The sequence below is a fragment of the Ovis aries genome, chromosome 17, assembly GCF_016772045.2.
Source record: "Ovis aries strain OAR_USU_Benz2616 breed Rambouillet chromosome 17, ARS-UI_Ramb_v3.0, whole genome shotgun sequence".
NCBI lineage: Eukaryota > Metazoa > Chordata > Mammalia > Artiodactyla > Bovidae > Ovis > Ovis aries.
In genome coordinates this window covers 73,094,332-73,115,511 of record NC_056070.1, presented here as the reverse complement: position 1 = coordinate 73,115,511, position 21,180 = coordinate 73,094,332, and the positions used below count along the sequence as shown (strand labels likewise).

The 21,180-nt window shown below is 68.3% G+C and overlaps 1 protein-coding gene across 1 annotated transcript; it reads left to right on the top strand.

The window, feature by feature from the left end:
- The first annotated feature begins 1,183 nt into the window (after positions 1-1,183).
- Positions 1,184-19,776, top strand: RTN4R (reticulon 4 receptor). The gene is made up of 2 exons (XM_027956942.3): positions 1,184-1,426; positions 18,099-19,776. The coding sequence occupies exons 1-2, from the start codon at positions 1,405-1,407 to the stop codon at positions 19,496-19,498; spliced, it is 1,422 nt and encodes a 473-aa protein (XP_027812743.1). The 5' UTR covers positions 1,184-1,404; the 3' UTR covers positions 19,499-19,776.
- The last annotated feature ends 1,404 nt before the right edge of the window (positions 19,777-21,180 follow it).

Here is a 21,180-nt window from a genome sequence, read left to right as displayed (position 1 = left end):
TGAGGCTGCCTGTGACTCTGTGTGCAGACGGGAACACTTGACTCAGAGAGGCCCCACCTGCCCTGGGAAGGCCAGCAGGCCGTGCTCTCCCATGCTCTGCCGACCTCGCCCAAGCCTCCTCTGCGGTCAGGAGGGAGGCAGGCCTGATGGGGAGGCAGAACGTGCCAGGCCTCCCAGTCATCAGCCCCTCAGCCTCTGGGGGACACTGGCTGGGTTCCCAGGGGGGTTCCCAAGCCCTCAGCCAGGATGCTGCAGCCACAGGGAGGACCCAAGGCTGCCCCGAGCACAGGATCCCAGGGACGCCCTGCCAGCGAGTCCCCATCCATGCGGCCCTCGGGCAGCCTGCAGGGATGCTGACCCGGGGGCTGGCTGAAGACTCAGGAGAGCTCCCCCTGCAGAAGAAGGCAGGACAGCTGTGCAGGTGTCCCTGGAGTGTGAGGGTGCGTCAGTGGGTTCTCTGGCCCTAGAGTCTGGCCTGACTCTGGGCAGGGTTGGGGGGCACCAAGCAAGTGGGCTCTGAAGAGGACCTCCTGGGCAGGAAACGACATCCACGGGAGGGGACGGGGCGGGGTGGGGGCGGACACCTGTGGAGGTAGGGGCAGGCCTGAGCCTGAGCCCCATCCCTGGGTCACAAAGACAGGTGGGGCCCTAGGAAGCTTCGAGCCTGTTTTCCAACTGAAAAATGGAACAAGGCTACCCCAGCAAAGGGCTGCTGGCGGAGGGGGTTGGCCTCCGGTGTTTATTGAAGCGAGGAAGGGCGTCGGCCTCGCCGAGGCGCACCCCGCGTTCCCCGGCCTGTGGACAAAGCCCTGAGAGGTAGCTGGCCGCTCGGGGAACCCCAAACGCCGCGAGCCCGGGCCGCCACGCCCTCGACCCGCACCCCCAGCCGGCTCGGCCAGACCGCCATCCCCGAGGCCGCCTGCAGGGGCCGCCGCCTCTTTAGAAACGCGCCGCCTTTGTCCGGGCCGCGCGGCGCCGCTGCACCGGGCGGGCCGAGCGCCTCCCCGCCGCCCAGCCCGAGTCCCCGGCCCACGCCCCTCCCGCCGGCCCGGCCCGGCCCGGCCCGGCCCGGCGCGCGCAGGTGGGCGCCTAGCCCGCCGCCAGGCCCCGCCCCGGCCCGCCCCCGGCCCGCCCCGCCCGGCCCGGCCGGCGGGGACCCGGCGGAGCGCTCGCGCGTCAAACCACATGATCCCATAAAACATTCATCGGCTCCCGGCCCGCCGCCCTCGCCTCCGCGCCGCCGCCCGCAGCCCAGCCGACCGGGCGGAGCGCGCAGCCTCGTCCCGCGGCCGGGCCGGGGCCGGGCCGGAGCGGCGGCGCCTGGATGCGGACCCGGCCGCGGGCGGACGGGCGCCGGCCCCGGAGCGACTTTCGGTTCCCGACGCGCCCCGCCCGACCCCTACGATGAAGAGGGCGTCCGCCAGAGGTGAGTGCCGCGCCCGGGCCGGCCGCGCGCGGGATCCGGGCGCCCCTCCCTGAGACTCGGGGCGCGCCCGGGCTTCCGGGGGCTGCGGAGGGTCACCGCAGTGCCGCCCGGCCCCGGGAGGGCGGAGCCCGCGGCGGCAGGAAAAGTTGCCGCTTTCCGGGAAAGTTGGCGGCGGTGGCGGGGCCGGCGGCGGGGCCAAGGTGGGGGTCCGCTGTCGGGAAGGGTGGGTCCCGCTTCGGAGCGCCCGGCCGCTAAGGGGTTAACTAGCAGGTCTGCAGAAACGCGGGCACCCAGCAGGGGTGGGGGTGTCCAGCTGCCTCCCTCCTCGCACCCCGCGGACTCGGCTCAGGACCTCTGGTTTTTCTGGGGTCAGACCGCAGCGGGATGATGGGGGCGTCGGCGACAGTAGAGGGCGCGGAGGGCGGGGCTGACCCAGAGCTGTCCCCCACCCAGGGGGCGGACGAGCAGAGGTGCAGGCAAGCACCCCTCATCCGCAACCTGAGGGCCCCTGCGGGCTGCGCGGAGGGGCAGGGGACGTGGAGGGGCTCGGGACGTGGAGGGGCTCGGGACGTGGAGGGGCTCGAGCACCCCCTCCCTGGCGGCTCCCGCGGAACCCTTCCCCTCTACCTGGTGTGAAGGGCTGGGGGCGGGTGGGGCATGCGTTTCCTGGAGGGTGCGCCCCTGGTCTCCCCCCCTTCATGTCCGTGGTGCCGCAGGCTGCACACGTTTCTCTGCACGTGCTCATGTCCACAAGGCTGCACACTTGCACACGCATGTGCACACGCGTGCCAGGCTGCCCCGCGTGCACGCGCACACACGCTGTGGTGCACATCCACCCCCGCCCGCACGCCCACGGCCCCGCGTGCACATAGCACGGGCGCTGTGGTCGCCTCAGTGGGCTCATGCTGGGCGTACCGGAGCACGTGTCCTGGCGGGGAGGCCGGGCAGCCGGAACTCAGGGTGGGGGAATCCGGCTGGAGGAGCCGCCCGGTGTCCAGGGATCCTCCGTGCCCAGCCCCGGAGCCTGTGTGGCCTGAACTAGACGTGCACCTGCACGCGTGTCTCTGCTCTCATGACCGCGTGCTCCTGTGAGCACAGCGGCGTGTCTCCTCTGCCCCGGTGCAGGCGCCCTGTGTGCCCAGGCAGGCCACGGCCGGCTTCCCCCCACCCGGGTCTGTGGCAGAGCCCCAGGAACCATGTGCTGGGAGCTAGTTCAGTGCCCAGCCCTGGGCTTGAGGCCAAAGAGGTGTCTGATTGCCCCCCTCCCCCCAGGCTGAGGCAGAGCTAGCTGATGGGGGCTGGGACCCCCCTGGGTGGGGAAGGCCCACTTCCCACCTCGAGGTCAGTGCCTCAGTGCCGTGACACACAGGCCAGCCCCTGGCATGCCCTGGAGTCTGCCACTTGGTCCAGTTCAGGGAGGGCATAGGCCCACCCCACAGCTGACCCACGGTGACCTCACGAAGGCTCTGTCCCCGGTGGCTGGTGGTCTCCACAGCTAGAATCCTCTGAGTGAGGGGTTCTGTGGTGGGCCACCTGCCTCAGCTGCTGGAATGGAGGACTGAGGTAAGCATGCAGGTTACCCGCTCAGCAAGACCCCAGGCCAGGGCTCAGAGAGGCGGGGCCACACCACCTGGCCCCCTCCAACAGGGCCAGTCTTTGTCTATAGAATGAGGACAAGCAGCTCGTCCCTATAGGCTGTGGGGTGGGTCCCGTGATGGGGCAGGCAGTGGGGGCTAGCTGCTCCCTTTCTTAGCCTCAGTCTTCCCATCTGTAAAGTGGGTACCCTCCCCACTCCTGCTCCACTGGAGGTGAGAGAGGAACCAGTGCCCACGTGAGGCAGGAGGCTGCTCACAGACCCCGATTCCTGGGTGTGGAATGGCAGGAGAATCAGGGCCCGGATGTGGTCCCAGCTCCGCCACCGGCGTGGTGTGACCTTGGGTGTGCGGTTTACCTCACTGGGGACATGGGTCAGTGATCAGGCCTCCCTCGGGAGTAGCTAGGGACACGGGAAGGGTGAGGCCCCCACAGGGTGCTGGCCCCAGTGCTTCTGCCTGCAGCCTGCTGGGGGCGCCGGCGCCCCGTGCTGGTCCGCAGCCCCACACAGGGAAGCCCTCCTGGAGTCCTGCACTGTCAGCAGGGCGCTCCCCACTAAGAGGGACAAAGGCCCACGGAGGCCCCTGGGGAGCTGGAGAGGGGGGCTAGGTGGGGGCCGAAGGCAGAGAGGGTGTTGCGGGAGGCGGGCATGGCCACGGGTGTCCCCCACACCAGGCTGCTGAACCCTGAGCTTTAGCTTCCTGACGCGATGACCAGTGCCAGCCGGGGGCCTGCGGTCAGGGCTGGCTCTCCCTGTGGTCATGGAGGAAAGGTGGGGCAGGTGACCCTGGGCTGGGAGTCTCAACCAGCAGGAGGTCTTTCGGGGAGGGGGTCTGTGGGAGACATGCTGGGGCTCCAGGAGGCAGAGGGGAGTCCCCCGCTCTCCTGGGCCTGTAGCCAGAAAGCCCTCACAGAGCCTCAGTCTGTGCATGCACAGGGGGTCAGGAGCCCGAGGGGAGAATAGAGGTGTCGCTGGGAGTGGGGCGTAGGTGTGAGTGGCTCCCCCGCCCCTGGGCCCCGTCCTGGCCTTCCTGACTGCTCTTGGCTCTGCAGTCAATGTGCCCTGACCTCCGGCCCCCAGGTCCACCCGCTCCTCCCCTCCCAGCGGCCGGTCCTCAGATCCCACCTTTGCTCCTGGGTGGCCCTTCACTCACTCACTCCCCGGCTCTCCTGGCCTGTCAGACCCCCTCTGAACCCAGCAGCTGAGGACCGTGGCCCTTGCCCATCTCGAGCTGCTAGGACTGAGTGCTTTTGAAGGGCAGGTGAGCACGGAGCTGGAAGCACCCGCCCGAGCCCAAGGGCAGGCAGCACCCGCAGCCGCGTCTCCACCATCGCTAGAGCCTGTGGGCCTGGCCAGGCATCCTCTGCCACAGTTTGTTCCTTGGTCTCTGTGTCTTAAACTCTGCACATGACGGGACCCGCTCCTGTGTGTCCGGGTGTGCGGGTGAGGGTGGAAGCCCTTTCTGAGGACCTGCCTTCAGTCATGCGTCCTACGTGGCCCTGGCCTCTCACCACGGCCGCTTGGGCAGCAGGACCAGAGACCGGGTGCACACCCCACGCAGGGGCCCCATAGGAGGCGGGGCCTGGCCCAGCCCAGCCCACCTGCCCAGAGCCGGGCTCCAAGGGCCTCTGACGCCCCGCCTGGGCCTGCCGGCCGCACCCTGGTCCAGCCCTGGTGCCCCCGGCGCAGTGGGCCGGCCTCTCCCCTGCTGCCTTCTGACAGCCCCCTCCCCGGGCCTGCAGAGTCCTAACTGCCATCTCCTAGCAGGCCTGGGGTGGACAGTGGGCCATGGGGGCCCTGGCCACTGCCTTGCCACCTGCCCACCCTAACCCAGAGGTGGAGCTGAAGGAGCCAGGCAGCCGCACTCACGCCCGGCACTTGGCCTGCCCCAGCCATGCCCTGGCACGTGCAGCCAGGCCCATGCTGACATGGGGAGCCCAGGACAGGAAGCGGGGTGTCCCAAGCTGACTCAGCTTTGTTCAGGCGTCCGCCTGGCGCCCCCGGGGCGGGGGAGGGTGCTCCTTGGCCCAACACCATCACAGAGCAGGCTCCAGGGGATCTTGGTTCCATGGAGTGTTGGGGGGATTGGACGAGCGTTTCGTGGTCAGGCAGGTTTGGGACTGGCTGGGTAGGAGGTGCTGATGGAGCTTCTCTATTGCAGGGCATTGGATGGGCAGAGCCCCTCTGACGGGCCCCGTGTATAGCACGCTCAGGGCCGGCGGTGCCCAGGAGCCTGCTTTGGGAACTGGTGGCTGAGACCCAATGGAAGGGCTTGGAGGGGGACCTTGGGCCCCCCACCCAGGGCCCCGGGGAGGATGGGCTGCCCCGCACAAGCCCTGCGGCCACAGGCCTGCACCCAGGGCCCCGGGGAGGACGGGCTGCCCTGCACAAGCCCTGCGGCCGCAGGCCTACACCCAGGGCCCCGGGGAGGACGGGCTGCCCCGCACAAGCCCTGCGGCCACAGGCCTGCACCCAGGGCCCCGGGGAGGACGGGCTGCCCCGCACAAGCCCTGCGGCCACAGGCCTGCACCCAGGGCCCCGGGGAGGACGGGCTGCCCCGCACAAGCCCTGCGGCCACAGGCCTGCACCCAGGGCCCCGGGGAGGACGGGCTGCCCCGCACAAGCCCTGCGGCCACAGGCCTGGTAGGCGGGGGGGCCTTGTTCCCCTGGCAGCAGGCAATGTGCAAATTTAACCTTTGGGTTTATGGCTCTATTTCTTCGCAGCAAATGTCACGGGAAATGTCAGGCTGAGGCTGAAGCTGATGGGTGAGGGGCCCATCGAGGAAGGGGTGGGGTACTGAGGGGCTCGAGCCATTGCAGGGCCCTGGGTCCCTCACCTCCTCCAGGGAGCCCTCTCAGATTGCCCCTCAACTGCTTGGGCCCAGCACGGTGTCCCTGGTCTGTCCCAACCCTTGCGACCTTGCTGAGATGGTGCCTTTATTTACCTCCCGCCAGAGCCCAGATGGGACAGGCTCGGGGACCTGCCAGAATTCTCCCCGGCCTGAAGTCTGGCGGCTGTTGGATCAGCCTGGGCGGGGCCGGCCTGCTGTGTGACCTTGGGCAGCACCACCCTCTCCCGGCCACCAGAGGCCTCGTCCATGACCCACGGCGGCCAACTCCCGGCCTGGTGCCTTCGTGGGTGGGAAAACGCCCTGAGTCAGAGGTGTGTGTGGTGCTGGGTGTGTGTGTGGGGCCCGTGGGGGCAGGGGGCTGGCTCGTGGCGTCCTGTGGCTGCTCCAGTAGCAAGTAGGTGCTCAGCACACACAGAGAGGACTTGCAGGGCGGGGCGGGGCTCGAGGCCAGTAAGCAGTCCACAGCCCCTGGACCTGCTGGCCTCCGGGCCGGCCAAGCAGGGCCAGCTCTGAGGCCTCAGCCTGGCCTGCCACGGAGTGCCATCTGGGCCTCAGCTCCCAGGGGTTGGTTAACAAATGTCCGCTGCCTCCGGGCTGTGTGCCAGGCGTGTGCGGATGAGGGGAGTCTCAGGCCCCTGGGCTGCCACCCCTGGCAGCTCAATACCCGTTTCCCTCCACGTGCCTCTCTGGGGGTCTCAGGCTCCCCAGCTTCAGTCTGTCTGGTGGTCTTTGCCCTGTACCACGCATCCCTCCACCCCTGCATCCAGGCCCAAGGCCAGCGTCCTGGCCACCTCCCACTACCCTTCCCCAAGGGCAAGTCCAGTGTCAAGCTGGACCCCTCCCCACCCGCCTCCTGTATCCCTCCCCGGGGGTCTGCTGCGGACTGGCCCACTCCTGGGCCCGTGGCCACGGACGCCCACGTGTGCTCGCCGCCATCTCATCTTCCCTTCAGGCTCTGAGACGCTGTCCTAAAACTCGCTGCCAGCCAGGCTCCTCCTGTCCCAAACTCTCCTGTGTCCGCCCCCCCTCAACGAGGCCTGCATTCGGGGTCTCGTTCAGGCAAGTCTCTTCGGCTCTGGCTCCCGGGTCCCAGCATCTGGCACTCACACACCTGCCTCCCCACCGTCCACGCCTCCAAGTTCAGCCCAGGGCTGGCGTCTGGGCGCAGGCTGGGGTGGATACAGGAACGGTGGGGTGACCCTAGAGAGTGCCCTGAGTCAGTGCCCAGGGCCCCGGGCGCCAGTGGTCTTTGGGGCCAGTGGCAGTTGAGCAGAGGCTGGGTGCCCAAGGTGGCCCCCAGGGTGCAGGTCTGCAGAGGGTGCCCACGTGCGGGCAGTGCTCTCCACGAGGGCACAGGGGCCCTGCGTGAAGAGCCTGGGCTTTGGCCCCAGGCCAGCCATGCCCCAGCAGGCCCCTCGCCCTCTGGGCCTCCCTGCCACTCAGGAGGTTTCGAAGGGAGTCGGTGGAGACTGCTGCCCAGGGCCCCACTGGGGGCTTGACTGTCCCAGCTCTTGGGGCCCCTTTCTGCTCAGCCGGGAACCCCCTGCCCTGCGCTGGGCCATGCTATGGGAAAAGAGGCTGTGATGGTGCTGCCTGAGACCCCCATGTCCTGCCCTGCCCCCCAGGATATCAGGTGGCACTCAGACGGGAGTGTGGGTGCCCCCACCCGTGTGCCCCATCCAGGCCCCCACCCACCTGCCCACCCGCCACGTGGCAGCCTCCCCTCGGGATGGTCAGTTTGGCCTGAAAGCTGAGGCCAGGCTTGGGGAACACCCTCCTCAGCCCTGCTGGTGGGGAGAGCTGTGCCCCACGCTTCACACGACATGAGGGGCAGGGGGACCCCCGACAGGTTCCTGAGGGCGTCTGGCTTCCAGCTGCGTCCCCGGCAGGGTCCCATGCAGGGCCGCGGGGACCTTGAGATTCCTGTGACATAGTCAGGCCCTCGGGTCCCAGGGAGATGCCTGAAAGTCCACAAGGGTCCCCAGAGGAGCTGGCATGGGCGCTGGCAGGCTGGTGAGGAGCCTGAGGCCTGGGCCCCACCGGGCCCCCAATGAGGCCACACTGGGACCCCGTCCTGGCCCAGGACCGGGGACTCCTGGTGTGAGCAGAAGCCCCAGGACCCCGGGATGGCCTGCCGTGTGGGGCTTGGGAGGGCGGGGGCGGGGTGGGGGTCAGATGAGTAGGGGGGCCCAGAGGGGTGCAGGGAGGGGTGAGGGGAACTCGAGCTGGACGGATGGGGCCGTGGGGGTGGGGGTGGCGAGCTCCAAGCTCCCACCAGCAGGCGCAGGGTCCCTGGCCAGGTCCAGGCCTCACATCATCTCCCGGCCTCAGCCCCAGTTTCTGCCAGGCAGAGGCTGACACGGGGACAGGTGTGACGAGCGTCTGGCTTCCTGCGCGAGAATCTGCAAAAGAAAAACTGTCCCCAAAGAGCCGTTCCTGCTGCGTCCCTCCCGGACATCACCAAGGGCCCGTCACAGCCGAGACAGATGGCGGCCCTAGGGACCGCACTCGTCACCTGCTCTCGGGGCGGCGGGACCGCACTCGTCACCTGCTCGCGGGCAGCAGCCTGGGGGTTCGGTGCCTCTGCGGAGCCCTCCCTTCAGCACCAGGCCCCATTCACAGACCACAAACCCGGATCTGAGAACCCGAGGTTGCTGGAGTCCCCGGGCTGAGCAGGGAGAGAGGACGTGAAATAAATTAGGAAAAATCTGGGCGAAAAGGCAAAAGTGTGTCAGGCTGGGCAGAGGACAGAGGCCCGGGTGGGAGCCAGGTGGGCGAGAGGCAGGGCCTCAGCAGGGCCAAGCGGTGTGACGTGCAGGTGGCCCCCGGTGCCCAGCTGCAGGGCATCCCCAGCGATGCCCGGGGCCTTCCGGGGCCGCTCCCCAGCCCGACCTCGGCCTCAGGCACTTCTGGGCCCCGGGGCGGGTGCTCAGGAAACCAGGCCAGCCTGCCTGCCCCGCCCTGGGGCGCCTGGCACAGCGGCCGAAGTGCCCTGACCTGCTTTCCACCAGCAGCGGCACCCGGTGCTCCCACCCTCGCTGGTGAGAAGCCGCCAACGAGCTCCATCCCAAATTGATTTCAAATAAGGCAGAGTTATCACACAATCATATAGGAATAATTTATCACTCGTTAATAAAAGAGCAATTACTTATTCACGTCACCCACCCCTTCCGCACGCCGGGCGTTTGGATGCAGGCACACGACTGGGGCTCGCATAGAGGCAGAGGGGAGGCCTGTCCGCGCTCTGCCAAGGTCAGCGGACCCCCACCCCAAGGCCCCGGGGGTTTTCCCCCAGCTTCCCTGCTCCTAAGGGTCCACAGTCTGGGGTCAGGGGTCGGATCTGTGACCCGGGAGCACCCAGGGTGGGGAACTCTGAGGGGCCCGGAGCACGGATGATCTTCAGGCTGGAAGCGATCCCTCCGAGAGCCTGGATTTCCAAGGCCTCGGAGCCGAGCGCCTGACGCTCCCTGGAGACCGGGGGCGTCCTTGGCCATCCTTGGCCGAGCAACGGCTGAGGAGCAGCCAGCCACCCGCCGCGCGCCGGAGGCTTGGGGAGCATCAGCCCCAGTCTCTCCCCCGCCCCGCACCTTGGAAATGCTGCCTCTAACCCACGTTCCTCTTCACCTTCTGGCAGAGACGCTCTATTTTCTTCTTTTTATTTATCTCTGTTTCTGAGGTTTCGCTGCCAAGCCTGCAGTCTTTTTAAAAAGATAACACCGTGGTCGGCCGCATCTTGCTCAAAGTTAAAGCCTGCGCCGGGCCCTGGGAGGCTGGTCCTGGGGCTCTGGGGCGCGGTCCTCCTCCAACCCACCTGCTGCCGCCATGCGCCCCGTTCTTCCAGGTGGTTACCCCCACGTGTCCATGGCTCCGCCCCCAGGCGCCGTTCTCTAGCACACTCGCCAGCGAGGCTACCAGTTGAATTCATAGCCAGTGTTTCCTAACCCAGGCCACGCGGCTGCTCATCACTGCGTGGCCACAGGGGGGTGACCCCTCGCTCTGGCATGGCCCTTGGTTTTTCCTGGAGTTTACAGCTGACTTTGCCTTTTGCCCTTGTCCCAGGTGCCACGGCAGGCACTCTGCTGGCGGTCTGGTTTCTCCCCGGGGTGGAGGGAGTATCTCCCTCCAGGCCTTCACCTGCCATCCCCTCCCGGGCCGGGCACGCGACCGTCCCTTCACAGCTGCCCCTGACTGCCCTTCACTGCCCAGTCTTTCTTGGGGTTTGTATTTCTCTCTTTCTGGGTTCACGTCCAGTTTTAGCTGAAGCACATTCCACTGTCTAAAAAAGGCCCCGTGAAGAACCAGCCTGTGAGCCCTCGAGCGTCAGCAGGTCTAAGCCGCGTGGCCGACTCCAGAGTGAGTGTGCAGCCGTGTCGCGGTTCCTCTCCTGACCCTGAGGCCTGAGGTCGCGCCACGAATGTCCCACGTCGTGCCAGGCACTCGCCCAAGGGGGTCTCCAGCTCTGGGCAGTTCTCAGCGCCATTCCTCGGCAGCTCCCCTCTCGTCATCACCGTCGTCTGCTTTTCTTCCTGGAGTTTCCTGAGGCAGGTGTTGGCTCCGTGCTCGTCTGTTGCTCTTCCGCTCTTGTCTTTGTTGTTGTTGTTCTTTCTGGAAGGCTTCCTTGACCTTGGTTTCCAGACTTCCCATCGATTTCTGTGACTTCAGCAGGCCTATCTTTAGCTCCCGGGGCTCTTCTTGTTTCCTGCCGGCTCCTTTTTCATAGCACCCTGTTCTTGTTGTATGGCCCCCTCTGTCCCCGTGAGGACACCAGTTGGATTTCCCGTTTCCATCTACTCACCGCAGTTTCTGCTTCCTCTACAATCATTTCCACTTTGTCAGCATTGGCACCTCTTCCAGACACCTGGTTTTCTGGTAGTGTTTACCAGGGAGGCATGGAGGCTGGTGGGGTGCTCTGTTGAGAGAGGGGCCGTCGACTGGTGGGTGTGGGTGATCAGGCAGGAGCCACTCTGCACGTCCCAGAGGCCACGGCAGGGACCAGGGCCGTCGCTCCTTGGGGTCCACCTTGGGCAGCCCACGGAGTGGGACGCTTGGGCTGAGGCAGCGGTGCTCGGGGGGTTGGGGAGCCCAGAGCCTGCACTGCGCAGGGGGCTCGGCACTCGGGGGGTCGGGGAGCCCAGAGCCTGCACTGGGCAGGGGGCTCGGCGCTCAGGGGGTCGGGGAGCCCAGAGCCTGCACTGGGCAGGGGGCTCGGCACTCGGGGGGTCGGGGAGCCCAGAGCCTGCGCTGCACAGGGGGCTCGGCACTCGGGGGGTCGGGGAGCCCAGAGCCTGCACTGGGCAGGGGGCTCGGCGCTCAGGGGGTCGGGGAGCCCAGAGCCTGCACTGGGCAGGGGGCTCGGCACTCGGGGGGTCGGGGAGCCCAGAGCCTGCACTGCGCAGGGGGCTCGGCGCTCGGGGGGTCGGGGAGCCCACAGCCTGCACTGCGCAGGGCGCTCAGCGGCTCATCCGCCGCAGGGGCTGCTTCCCCAACAAGCTCTCTGGGTCCCTTGGGGCTCGGGGCCTGCCCTGGTCACTTGGTGTGGCAGGCGGCGGTCTTGCACGCTGTGCCCGGTCACCTGGTAAGCCCCTGAGCGTCCTGCTGGCTCCCTGTGGTCACTGCCCCTCCATCAGGCTCTGCGCCCACGTCTGAGGCGTGGGGTTGATGGCCATCTCCTCGCTGCAATGGAGACATGTAGCTTAGCCCCCAGGAGTGAGGGGTGTCGGTGCCTTGGGTGTTCCCAGGAGGCCCGCTGGCGCTGGGCGCGTGTAAAAGCTGGGTGCCAGGATGGACAGAAAGGGCCTCCCGCGACAGCCCTGCACGACCCACGGCCCTGATGCGGGAGTGCTCGGGGCTGCCTCGCGTCTGCCCTGCGCTGGGCAGGAGGGTCCCTCCCACTCCGGGGCTCGGGGCCGGGTCACACGGGCAGCAGGGCGCTCTCTGGCCCGCCAGCACCACGCACTCACTTGGTGGGAGGAGGGGACAGAGAGCCAGGTTTGACGTACTTCCCCCAACGTCAGGATCCAGGCTGTGGCTGACAGCTCTTCCCATTTAAGGACAAATAATGAAAGTGGGGCACCTTGGTCAGGAAAGGGGAGAGGCCGTGGCACGCAGGACCTCCTTGCCAGCAGGCCTCCCCGGAGCCTCCCGTGGACACACGGTCACCCGGAAGTGGTAGCCTTGGCCAGCGGCAGCGCCTCGGGCTGAGGGTCCGGGCCCCCCGCTTGCCTCTGGCCGGGGCGCTCCTTGGGCCTTGCCGCTGCTCCCCACCGTCTCCCTTGCTGGTTGCTGCCCCACCCGAGCGCTGCCGCTCAAAGCCCCCAAGCACCCCGCCCGGGGTAAGCCCGTCTCGGAGCGCAGACCACCCCGGTCAGGAGCGTTTGGGAAGACTTGGCCCTCCTGGGTCAGCAGGAGCAGGCTCCCAGTCCCGCTGCCCCTCGGGTCAGCGGTGACCGCAGCAGTCCAGAGCCAGGACAGGCTGATCCCCAGGGTGAGCGGTCCAGAGCCTCCAGAGCCCAGCGTTGTCTTCTCAGAGCTGAGTAAGTCCTGCTCTGCAGAGGCTGCCGCTGGCTTCCTTGCCGATGCCGACAAGGGCCGAGGGCTCAGGAGCCGCAGAGGCGGCAGCCCATCAGCTCCCACCACGAAGACCGGCCGACCCCTCGGCCCGGCCCTGGGGCTCCCACGTCTGCCGGCGCCCCCTCGCCACAGCAGCCCCGGGGCTGTCCAGCAGGCTCACCTCTCAGCCCAGATCACCCAGGCCCCAGCAGCACACGTCCAGAGAGGGCGTGTGTACGTGTGTGTGCGTGCCCACAGTGCACGCCCGAAGTGTGGGCCCCGGGCGTGGGCTCCCACGCTGCCGTGGCCCTGCCGGAGGCGGCCAACAAGAGCCTCGCGGGAACGGTCAGCTTCGAGCTGACCGCAGAGGCAAGGTCCCGGGAGGACGGGGGAGGGCGGGAGCCAGCTGTCTGCCCTGCCAGGCTCGGCATCCGGTCCAGGACAGGAGCGGGCAGTGGATGGCGGTGGGGTAGGCTGGTGGGCCTGGTGGTAGCTGTGTGGCAGCAGGGCCTAGGCCCTGGCGTGGGGCATGCCCCGCCTCTGGGCCCCCCAGGGCAGGGGCATGTCGGCCAGCAGCCGGTTCCTCATTAGCGTCCACTGGGGACGCGAGCCGACCGTGGCCGCTGCCTCACATTAGCCCAGGACCCTGACAAGCCGGGCCATGCGGACAGAGGCCCCCAGGTAATTAGGCAGCCGGTGTTTGCTGGTGTGCGTGGTGGAAGGAGGAAGTGCCTGCTGAGTCCCTGCTGGGTGTCGGGTATGGCCTGCACCACGGTCCTGGGGCTGGACCAGGCTTCCGGTGTGGTGTCATCAGCGCCACCCCTCCCCCCCGCCGCCTGCCCAGTGGGGCCCCGGGGAGGTGGGCGCCGTGGAAGAGCAGGTGCCTGGACAGGGCGGGGTCCCAAGCCCTGCATGCCAGCAGCCCAGGCTCGGCTCCAAGGCCTGCAGCCCGCGCACCCCGCGTCCCGCCTGTCAGAGGGTGCTCTTGGGTCCTCGCTTGCGGCGGCTCCAGTGCACTCCGCGCTATGTCTGCCTGCGGCCAGCTGGGTTCCACGGCCCCGGCAGCCCCCGACGCCACGTGGCGGGGTCTAGCGTGCGCCTGGAGCACAGGGTCCAAGCAGGGCCACACCCAAGCCACCCTCAGAGCACGCGGGTGGGTGCGCTCTGCACCCAGGCCCCCCGCTTCTGTGTGACCAGGCCCCCTCCACCCACCCCACCCCCATCACCCTCTGGGTAACTGCCTCCCAGGTGCGTGTTGGCTGGAAATCGGGGGCTTGAGGCAGGGCTGCTGGCTGAGGCAGCGGTAGGAGCTTTGGCTCTCTGCGGCTCAGGCAGGCCTTTCAGTGCCCGGACCCCCGAGACTGGCACGCCTGCCAGTTCCTGGACTGTGAGCGGGTGCCCCACCCGCCACCCCGAAACCGCACCCCCTCGCCTGTAAAACAGGCAACACGCTAGTCCCCCGGAGACCGCCGGGCCCGTTCACCCCGGGTCTGCCCGTCACGGGCTCTGCCCACAGCGGGCCTGTCACCACCACTGCTCAACCCCGTGTCCCACACCCTCCTGCCGCAGGGGGTCACCTTGCCCGCTAGGGATCGGGTCAGCCCATGCCCCCCCACCACCCACCCCCAAGCTGGGCAAGGGGCCCGAAACGGCCTGGCCACGTGTGCCGCACTGAGCGTGTCTGTGCCTGCCGGCCGGACGGAAGGTGGGCGGTGAGGATGAGAAACAGCGATGACCGAGAGGGACAGATGGACGTCGGGGGCGGGCGGTGAGCCTGTCGCGGGTGGGGCCAGCAGGGATGGGGCACGGGCGCAGCCACGCTGGGGAGCCGTGACCCTCTGCGGTGCGTGGACACCTCCCCCACCCGAGCTATTTCTGGCCTGGTTAAGCTGGCTGTGGCCTCCTGTTCTGCCTTGTAACCGTGGTTGGCGATGTGACCCTCCGTGGGACATTCTTGGTGCTCGAGAGGGTCCTGGGCGGATGCTGCCCAAGCCCGCCACAGACCACCAACCCCAGACTTCAGGACCCGTGGCCAGCTGCCCACACCTCCGAGCCTGGGCCGTGCTCCAGGAGTGGCCACGCCGGCTGCCCTTTGGGCCGGGACTGCTGGTGCCTCCTGCCCCTCCCGGCCGTCCTGTGGCTCCTTGTTTCGCATATGTTCCCCAGGACCTGCTCTGAGTGGCAGCAGGTCACAGCTTAGCCTCTCACTGCCTCAGCTTCCTAATCTGAAGGTGGGCTCACACACCGAAAAGAAAATGGGTTCTCGTGCGACTCCGACTCGGGCCTTTTGTACCAGCTGGTGGGCCCTCGCGGCAGCCTGCGGAGTGTGTGTCACAGCCTCTCCGTTGCCGCAGGGAGGCTCTGGGCCTCAAGGCTGGCAGCCCTGCGCCATCTCTTCGGTGCAGATGGCCTTGGAGGCCGCGCCAGGCCCAACACCTCCCAGCCTCCCAGCCTCGTCAGCCAGCCAGGAAGAGAGACCCTGAACAGCGTCTGGTCCCCAAGCCCCCGCCCCCAAGGCCCCAGGGGCTGGTCCTCCCCTGAGTGCAGCCCTGAGCCACGGACCACGGCTCCAGAGCAGGCCTGGCCTGAGCTGGAGGCGCCCCTCTGCGGGCAGAGCACCGGAGGAGACCCCGGCCATTCTGTGCGGAGGCCCCGGGACAGGAGGGCTTGGCTTTGGGGGAAGCTGAGGGGGCCTTGGCCTGGATGAGACCCAGGTCGTGAGGCTTGCAGGGGCCTGAGGGGGCCTGCTGGCCTGGCTGAGACACAGGTCGTGAGGCTTGCAGGGCCTGAGGGGGCCTTGGCCTGGCAGGGACCCGGGTCGTGAGGCTTGCAGGGCCTGAGGGGGCCTTGGCCTGGCAGGGACCCGGGTCGTGAGGTGCAGGGCCTGAGGGGCCTTGGCCTGGCAGGGATCCGGGTCGTGAGGTGCAGGGCCTGAGGGGCCTGGCGTGCCGTACCGTGGTCTCCGTGAATGAGGCCCGCGCACGGGGCGGTTCTCTCACCTTGTGCGCAGGAGGCCAGCCCCCACTGGGGTCCAGTGGGGCCAGGGCAGTGGGCGGCCAGCCGGAGCCTGGGGGGGATTGAGGGGAAAGAAAGGAGAGGCAGGTGAGCAGGGCGTAGCCTGAGAGCATCTGATGGGGGCAGACCTGGAGGCCTGGGAGGCCAGGACAGCGGAATCCAGCACGGAGGGGCAGCGGGACAAGGGGATGGGCTGGGAGACAGTCTGGGGACAGCTGAGGGACGGGGGGTGGGGACGCCTTCTAAGGTGGGAGGGATTAGGTGAGTGGTGGGGTCCAGGCCCTGGGGCGTGGCCAGGGGCAGCCTCCCACTACCTGGTGGGGCCCCCCACGTTCCAGGGTGCCCGCCGTGATTATGAGCACATAACCCAAAGTTGGGCTTGATTATCTCATAAAGAGATGCCCCCTCTGCTTGCTCAGCAGAGGGGTTGCCATGGAGACCAGCGGGCAGGCCCCAAGGGGGCCAGGCCAGAGCCAATTACCGCGGCTGAGGCGAGGAGCGGGCCCACCGCCGGCCACTGTGCTGACAGCAGGGCCCGTGCAGAGGGACCGACCCTCAGAAGCTGGTTTCCAGAAAGCCGCCGGCTGGGCGAGGGGAGCCATGTCTGTGTGCCTGATGCCTGCCTCCTGGCAGGGCCCAGACACGTGGCCCGTGGCCTGTGGTCCTCTGGAGGCCCCTCATGGGGACGGCCAGTTCTGGTGGTGAGCCGACCTCAACCCAGACAACTTCACAGACCGTGGCTGCCGGCCTGGGAGCCCCGGGTCAGGGGGCGAGGGTAACAAATCTCAGTCGGCAGGCATGCGGCGGGTTGGTCACGCCGGCGGCCCAGCCGTGGTGGTGAGGTCCAGAGTCTGGCCTGATGAGGAGGACCTGCCCCCCGCCCGGCCCCCACCCCAGAGAGGCCTCTGCCACAAGGTTTTAGGAGCAGGAAGTACCGTTTTTATAGCACAGGCACATTCATGGTAACAGCAGTGAGAGGTCCCGGAGCTGGCTTCACCGAGCCCTGCCTCCCAAAGGGGGCCTGGAAGGAGACAGTAGGGAGGGGATGCCAGCTGAGATGTCACCCCGGTGACCTCCTGTGTGCTGCCAGCCAGGGAGGGGCATCCAGGGCTTGCAGGGGGTGGGCCTGGGGCTTCCGTGTCCCCAGCAGCCAACAAACGGACCAGCCCCAGTGGACACACCCGGCCTGCTGGGCCTCTGGGCTTGGGGCAGGCGTCGGCACCTGCCCAGGCAGAGAGGACCCAGGAAGGGGTGGGAGCCCAAGGTCACAGTCCTGGGTGGGGGAAGCTGGCCCGTGGTCCTCTCCTTTCTCCTTCCCGGCTTCAACCCCAGCACTTTGCTGGCCTCGGGTCTGCAGAATCCTGCTCTTAGCTAGCTGCCAAGGAAGGTGTTAGCTGTCAATGCAGGTGTTAGCTGTCAACGAAGGTGTTAGCTGATAACTCAAGTGTTAGCTGATAAGCCGTAACCCTCCCAGGGGGATTCACATTTTAATAGACTCACTCCCGAGGCAGAAAGAACCTCTGCATTCAAAGCAGAGGCTCTAATGGTGGGGTGACAGGCAGGGAGCCCAGTGCTGGGCATGTGACCCTACCGGTGAGCCCAGCCTGGGGACAGCACCCAGGAGCGCTCTCCCACCCACTCCAGGTCTTGGGTGAGGCCCCGCGATGGGGGAGGGAAGAGGGGAGCTGCACCCCCTTGGCTGGGGCGGAACCCCTGGGAGAGTGTCTGGGCGGGAGGGTTGGGGGCAGCTGGACTGGAGTTAGCTCCTCGCCTGGGAAGGAGACAGAAAATGAGGCGGAGGGGAGGAGGCGGAGGTTCACCAGGAAGCATGCCTGCCTGGAGGGGCTCTCAGAAGGGGCTCTCGGGCGGGGCTGCAGCACCCCCAGTCCTGGACCTGCCTGCCCCCTGCCCCTGCCCTCAGGGCTCCTGATCCAGGGGCTGGTGGAGCAGGTTCCTGGGTCCGGCTGTGGGACCAGACCCCAGCTGAGGGCCGAGGGGCTGCAGCTCCCAGCTCCCGAGGTGGTGAGGCCCCCTTGGAATCCAGACAGGCCTTGGCTCCAGGGGCTCTGGGTCACAGCCCCACCCTTCCTGCAGCCCGTGAGGACCTTCTTGGGGTGGGTGGTGCTGCTGCAGAAGCTGTCAGAAGACAGGCCTGGACATGAGCGGTAGCCCCGGGCTTGAGGCGTGAGTGAGGCCCACCTGGTGCACCAGTGTTTGCCAGGGGCTTCTCTCCCCGCCTGGCCTGTGAGCTGCTGGTGCCGGGACTGCGCACAGGCCCACGGGCTGTCTGGCATCTGCAGGTGTGAGTGTCCATCCCAGGAGGCCTTCCCGTGGACCCCAAGTGGTGGCTGTGGCGTGGCAGCTCGTGTATTTGAGTCCCAGGCGGCAGTCAAGATTTCCCGCGGAGCTTGAGACCCCTGGCGGGTTTGGGGGTGCAGCAGCTTCCTCATGGCGGGTGGGGCAAGGATCCCCGCACTAGAGGTCCCGGGGCAGAGCCCCTCCTGCAAGCCCAGACCCAACAGGGCCCCGCCCACTCACAGGGACAGCAGCCCCTTCCGCACAGCCCCGCCCTCGCCGGCCCCACCCACTCACAGGGGCGGAATCCCACCTGCAAACGCTGGCCCCGCCCCACCCCCCTCATCGCCCTCCCCTCTGCCCACAGGAAGCCAGCTGCTGGCCTGGGTGCTGTGGCTGCAGGCGTGGAGGGTGGCGGCGCCCTGCCCAGGCGCCTGCGTGTGCTACAGCGAACCCAAGGTGACCACCAGCTGCCCGCAGCAGGGTCTGCAGGCTGTGCCCGCCGACATCCCGGCCGCCAGCCAGCGAGTCTTCCTGCACGGCAACCGCATTGCGTACGTGCCCGCCGCCGGCTTCCGCGCCTGCCGCAACCTCACCATCCTGTGGTTGCATTCAAACGCGCTGGCCCACATCGACGCGGCCGCCTTCTCCGGCCTGGCGCTCCTGGAGCAGCTGGACCTCAGCGACAACGCGCAGCTGCGGGCCGTGGACCCCGCCACGTTCCGGGGCCTGGGCCGGCTACACACGCTGCACCTGGACCGCTGCGGCCTGCGGGAGCTGGGCCCCGGCCTGTTCCGCGGCCTGGCCGCCCTGCAGTACCTCTACCTGCAGGACAACGGGCTGCAGGCACTTCCCGACGACGCCTTCAGCGACCTGGGCAACCTCACGCACCTCTTCCTGCACGGCAACCGCATCCCCAGCGTGCCCGAGCGCGCCTTCCGCGGCCTGCACAGCCTCGACCGCCTTCTGCTGCACCAGAACCGCGTGGCGCGCGTGCACCCGCACGCCTTCCGGGACCTCGGCCGCCTCATGACGCTTTACCTGTTTGCCAACAACCTCTCCGCGTTGCCCGCGGAGGCCCTGGCGCCCCTGAGGTCCCTGCAGTACCTGCGGCTCAACGACAACCCCTGGGTGTGCGATTGCCGGGCGCGCCCGCTCTGGGCCTGGCTGCAGCAGTTCCGCGGCTCCTCGTCAGAGCTGCCCTGCAGCCTGCCCGCGCGCCTGGCCGGCCGTGACCTCAAGCGCTTGGCCGCCCCCGATCTGGAGGGTTGCGCCGTGGCCTCGCGGCCGGCCCCTCCCATCTGGACCGGCGGGCCTGCCGACGAGGAGCCTCTGGGGCTGCCCAAGTGCTGCCAGCCGGACGCCGTGGACAAAGCCTCGGTGCTGGAGGCTGGGAGGCCCGCCTCGGCCGGCAACGCTCTCAAGGGACGAGTCCCACCCGGCGACAGCGCACCGGGCAACCGCTCTGGCCCCCGGCACATCAACGACTCGCCCTTCGGGACCCTGCCGGGCTCGGCGGAGCCCCCCCTGACCGCGGTGCAGCCTGAGGGCTCTCAGCCCCCGGGCTCCCCCACCACGGGCCCACGAAGGCGGCCGGGCTGTTCCCGCAAGAACCGCACGCGCAGCCAGTGCCGTCTGGGCCAGGCGGGCGGTGGCGGTGGCGGGAGCGGCGGGGTGGAGGGCTCAGGCTCCCCACCCGGCCTCGCCTGCGGCCTCGTCCCCCTGGCTCTGACGCTGGTGCTGTGGACGGTGCTCGGGCGCTGTTGACTGGCCCCCGAGCGCGAGGCCTCACTCAGCAGCTGGGTGTGTGTACATACGGGGTCCCCTCGCACCACCAGCCAGCCGGCCGCCCGCCCTCCCTAGCGGCGCTGCCCACCGTCCGCCTGCCTGCCCTCCCCATCTCCACCCGTCATGTTTACAGGGCACGGCGGGGCGTTTGTTCCAGAACGCCGCCTCCCGCCCGGAACGCAGTATATAGAGATATGCATTTTATTTTACTTGTGTAAAAATACTGGACGATGTGGAATAAAGAGCTCTTTTCGTAAGCTGTGGCCTCTTAGGCTAGGGGGTGCTGTGAGCCAGGGGAGGGGGGTGAGCCGGGAAGTGCCGCCCCGCCCCCTTCACGGCACCCGGAGGCCCAGGAAGGTGCGTGGAGGGGGAGGGGGGAGGGGGGCCTGCTGCAGGTGCTGTGGCCTGGGTGGGCAGCAAGACCCCTTTCAGCCCAGCACTTGTGCCAGCAGGGACCTGGAGCGCTCCGGCCGCCGCCCCTCCCAGCCCCGCTGGCCTTAAGGCCAAACCCCATGTGCCTTGGCCCCCTCCCTCCTGGCTGCCCTGACAGCAGTGTCTCCAGCGCAGACCACGCCCAGCAAGAGGAGGCTACCTCTGTGGGGCCATCTGCTCTGGGGTTGCACGGAGTCTCTAGCGGTCCCGGCCTCCCAGCACCACTTGGCTGCCCCCACCAGCTCCCGTGTGGGTTGGGGGGCCCCAGAGGACCCTGCAGGTAGGCTCGGGGGGCCCTGACGGAGCCCTAGGCCGCGAGAGGCCCGCAGGGGCTGTGTGCCGCCCTCACCCCTGGGTCTGGGGGCTGATGGCAGAGCCGGCGCCGGGCCTGCGCGCCACACGCCCGCACCATTCTGTACACGCGTGCACTCACAGGCCGGGCAGGGACCACACGTGTGCTCACACGCAGCACCGGCAAAAATACCAACACGCACGTGCTTCCAAAACCTGGACCTAAGGACTGGAACTGGAGGAGCCGTGTGGCCACCCCACCCTCGCCCAGGGGCGGGGCCTGGGGAGCCGAGGAGGGAAGAACGAGCAGTCCGCTGGGGTGGGGGTGGGGGGTGGCGGGTGGCGAGCGTTGCCGTGGAGCCAGCTGGCTGCCTGTGGGCACGGCTGGGGCTCCAGAGCCCAGGGGAGGGGCAGCGGACCGGGTGTGCTCAGCAACCAGCCCCCGCTCCCCCTCCCAGGCCCTCCGCGCCCCTCATGGGGGCTCAGACCCCCACCCCTGCCCAGGCCCAGAGCAGAGTCGGGCTGCTGTGGGGAGGGGATCTGTCTGTCAGGTCCGGCCCCTTCCCCTCCACGGCTGGGTCTTCCCACCACCTTCCTGGTGGCTAGGAAACTGCAGGTGCCCATCTGCACAGAGCTTGGAGGCACACCTGGGCTCCTTGCCTCACACACCTCCTGGGATGGGGTGGACACTGCTTCTCACTGAGAGGCACCTGTCTGCCCTTGGGGCACTCCTAAGGCTGACTATGTCTGTTCCCACCAGCTGACCCTCAGGTAGGGGCTCCTCCCAGCCCCCAAGACAGAGAAACCCAGGCCACAGCGAGCAGGGAACCAGGACAGGGCTAGCCAGGCCTCCGAGGGTGAAGCTGGTGGACTGGGGGCGGGGGTGTGGTCTCGTGGACTTTGTCCCCATTCTGATTTCCCGAAAAAGCCCATCTGAC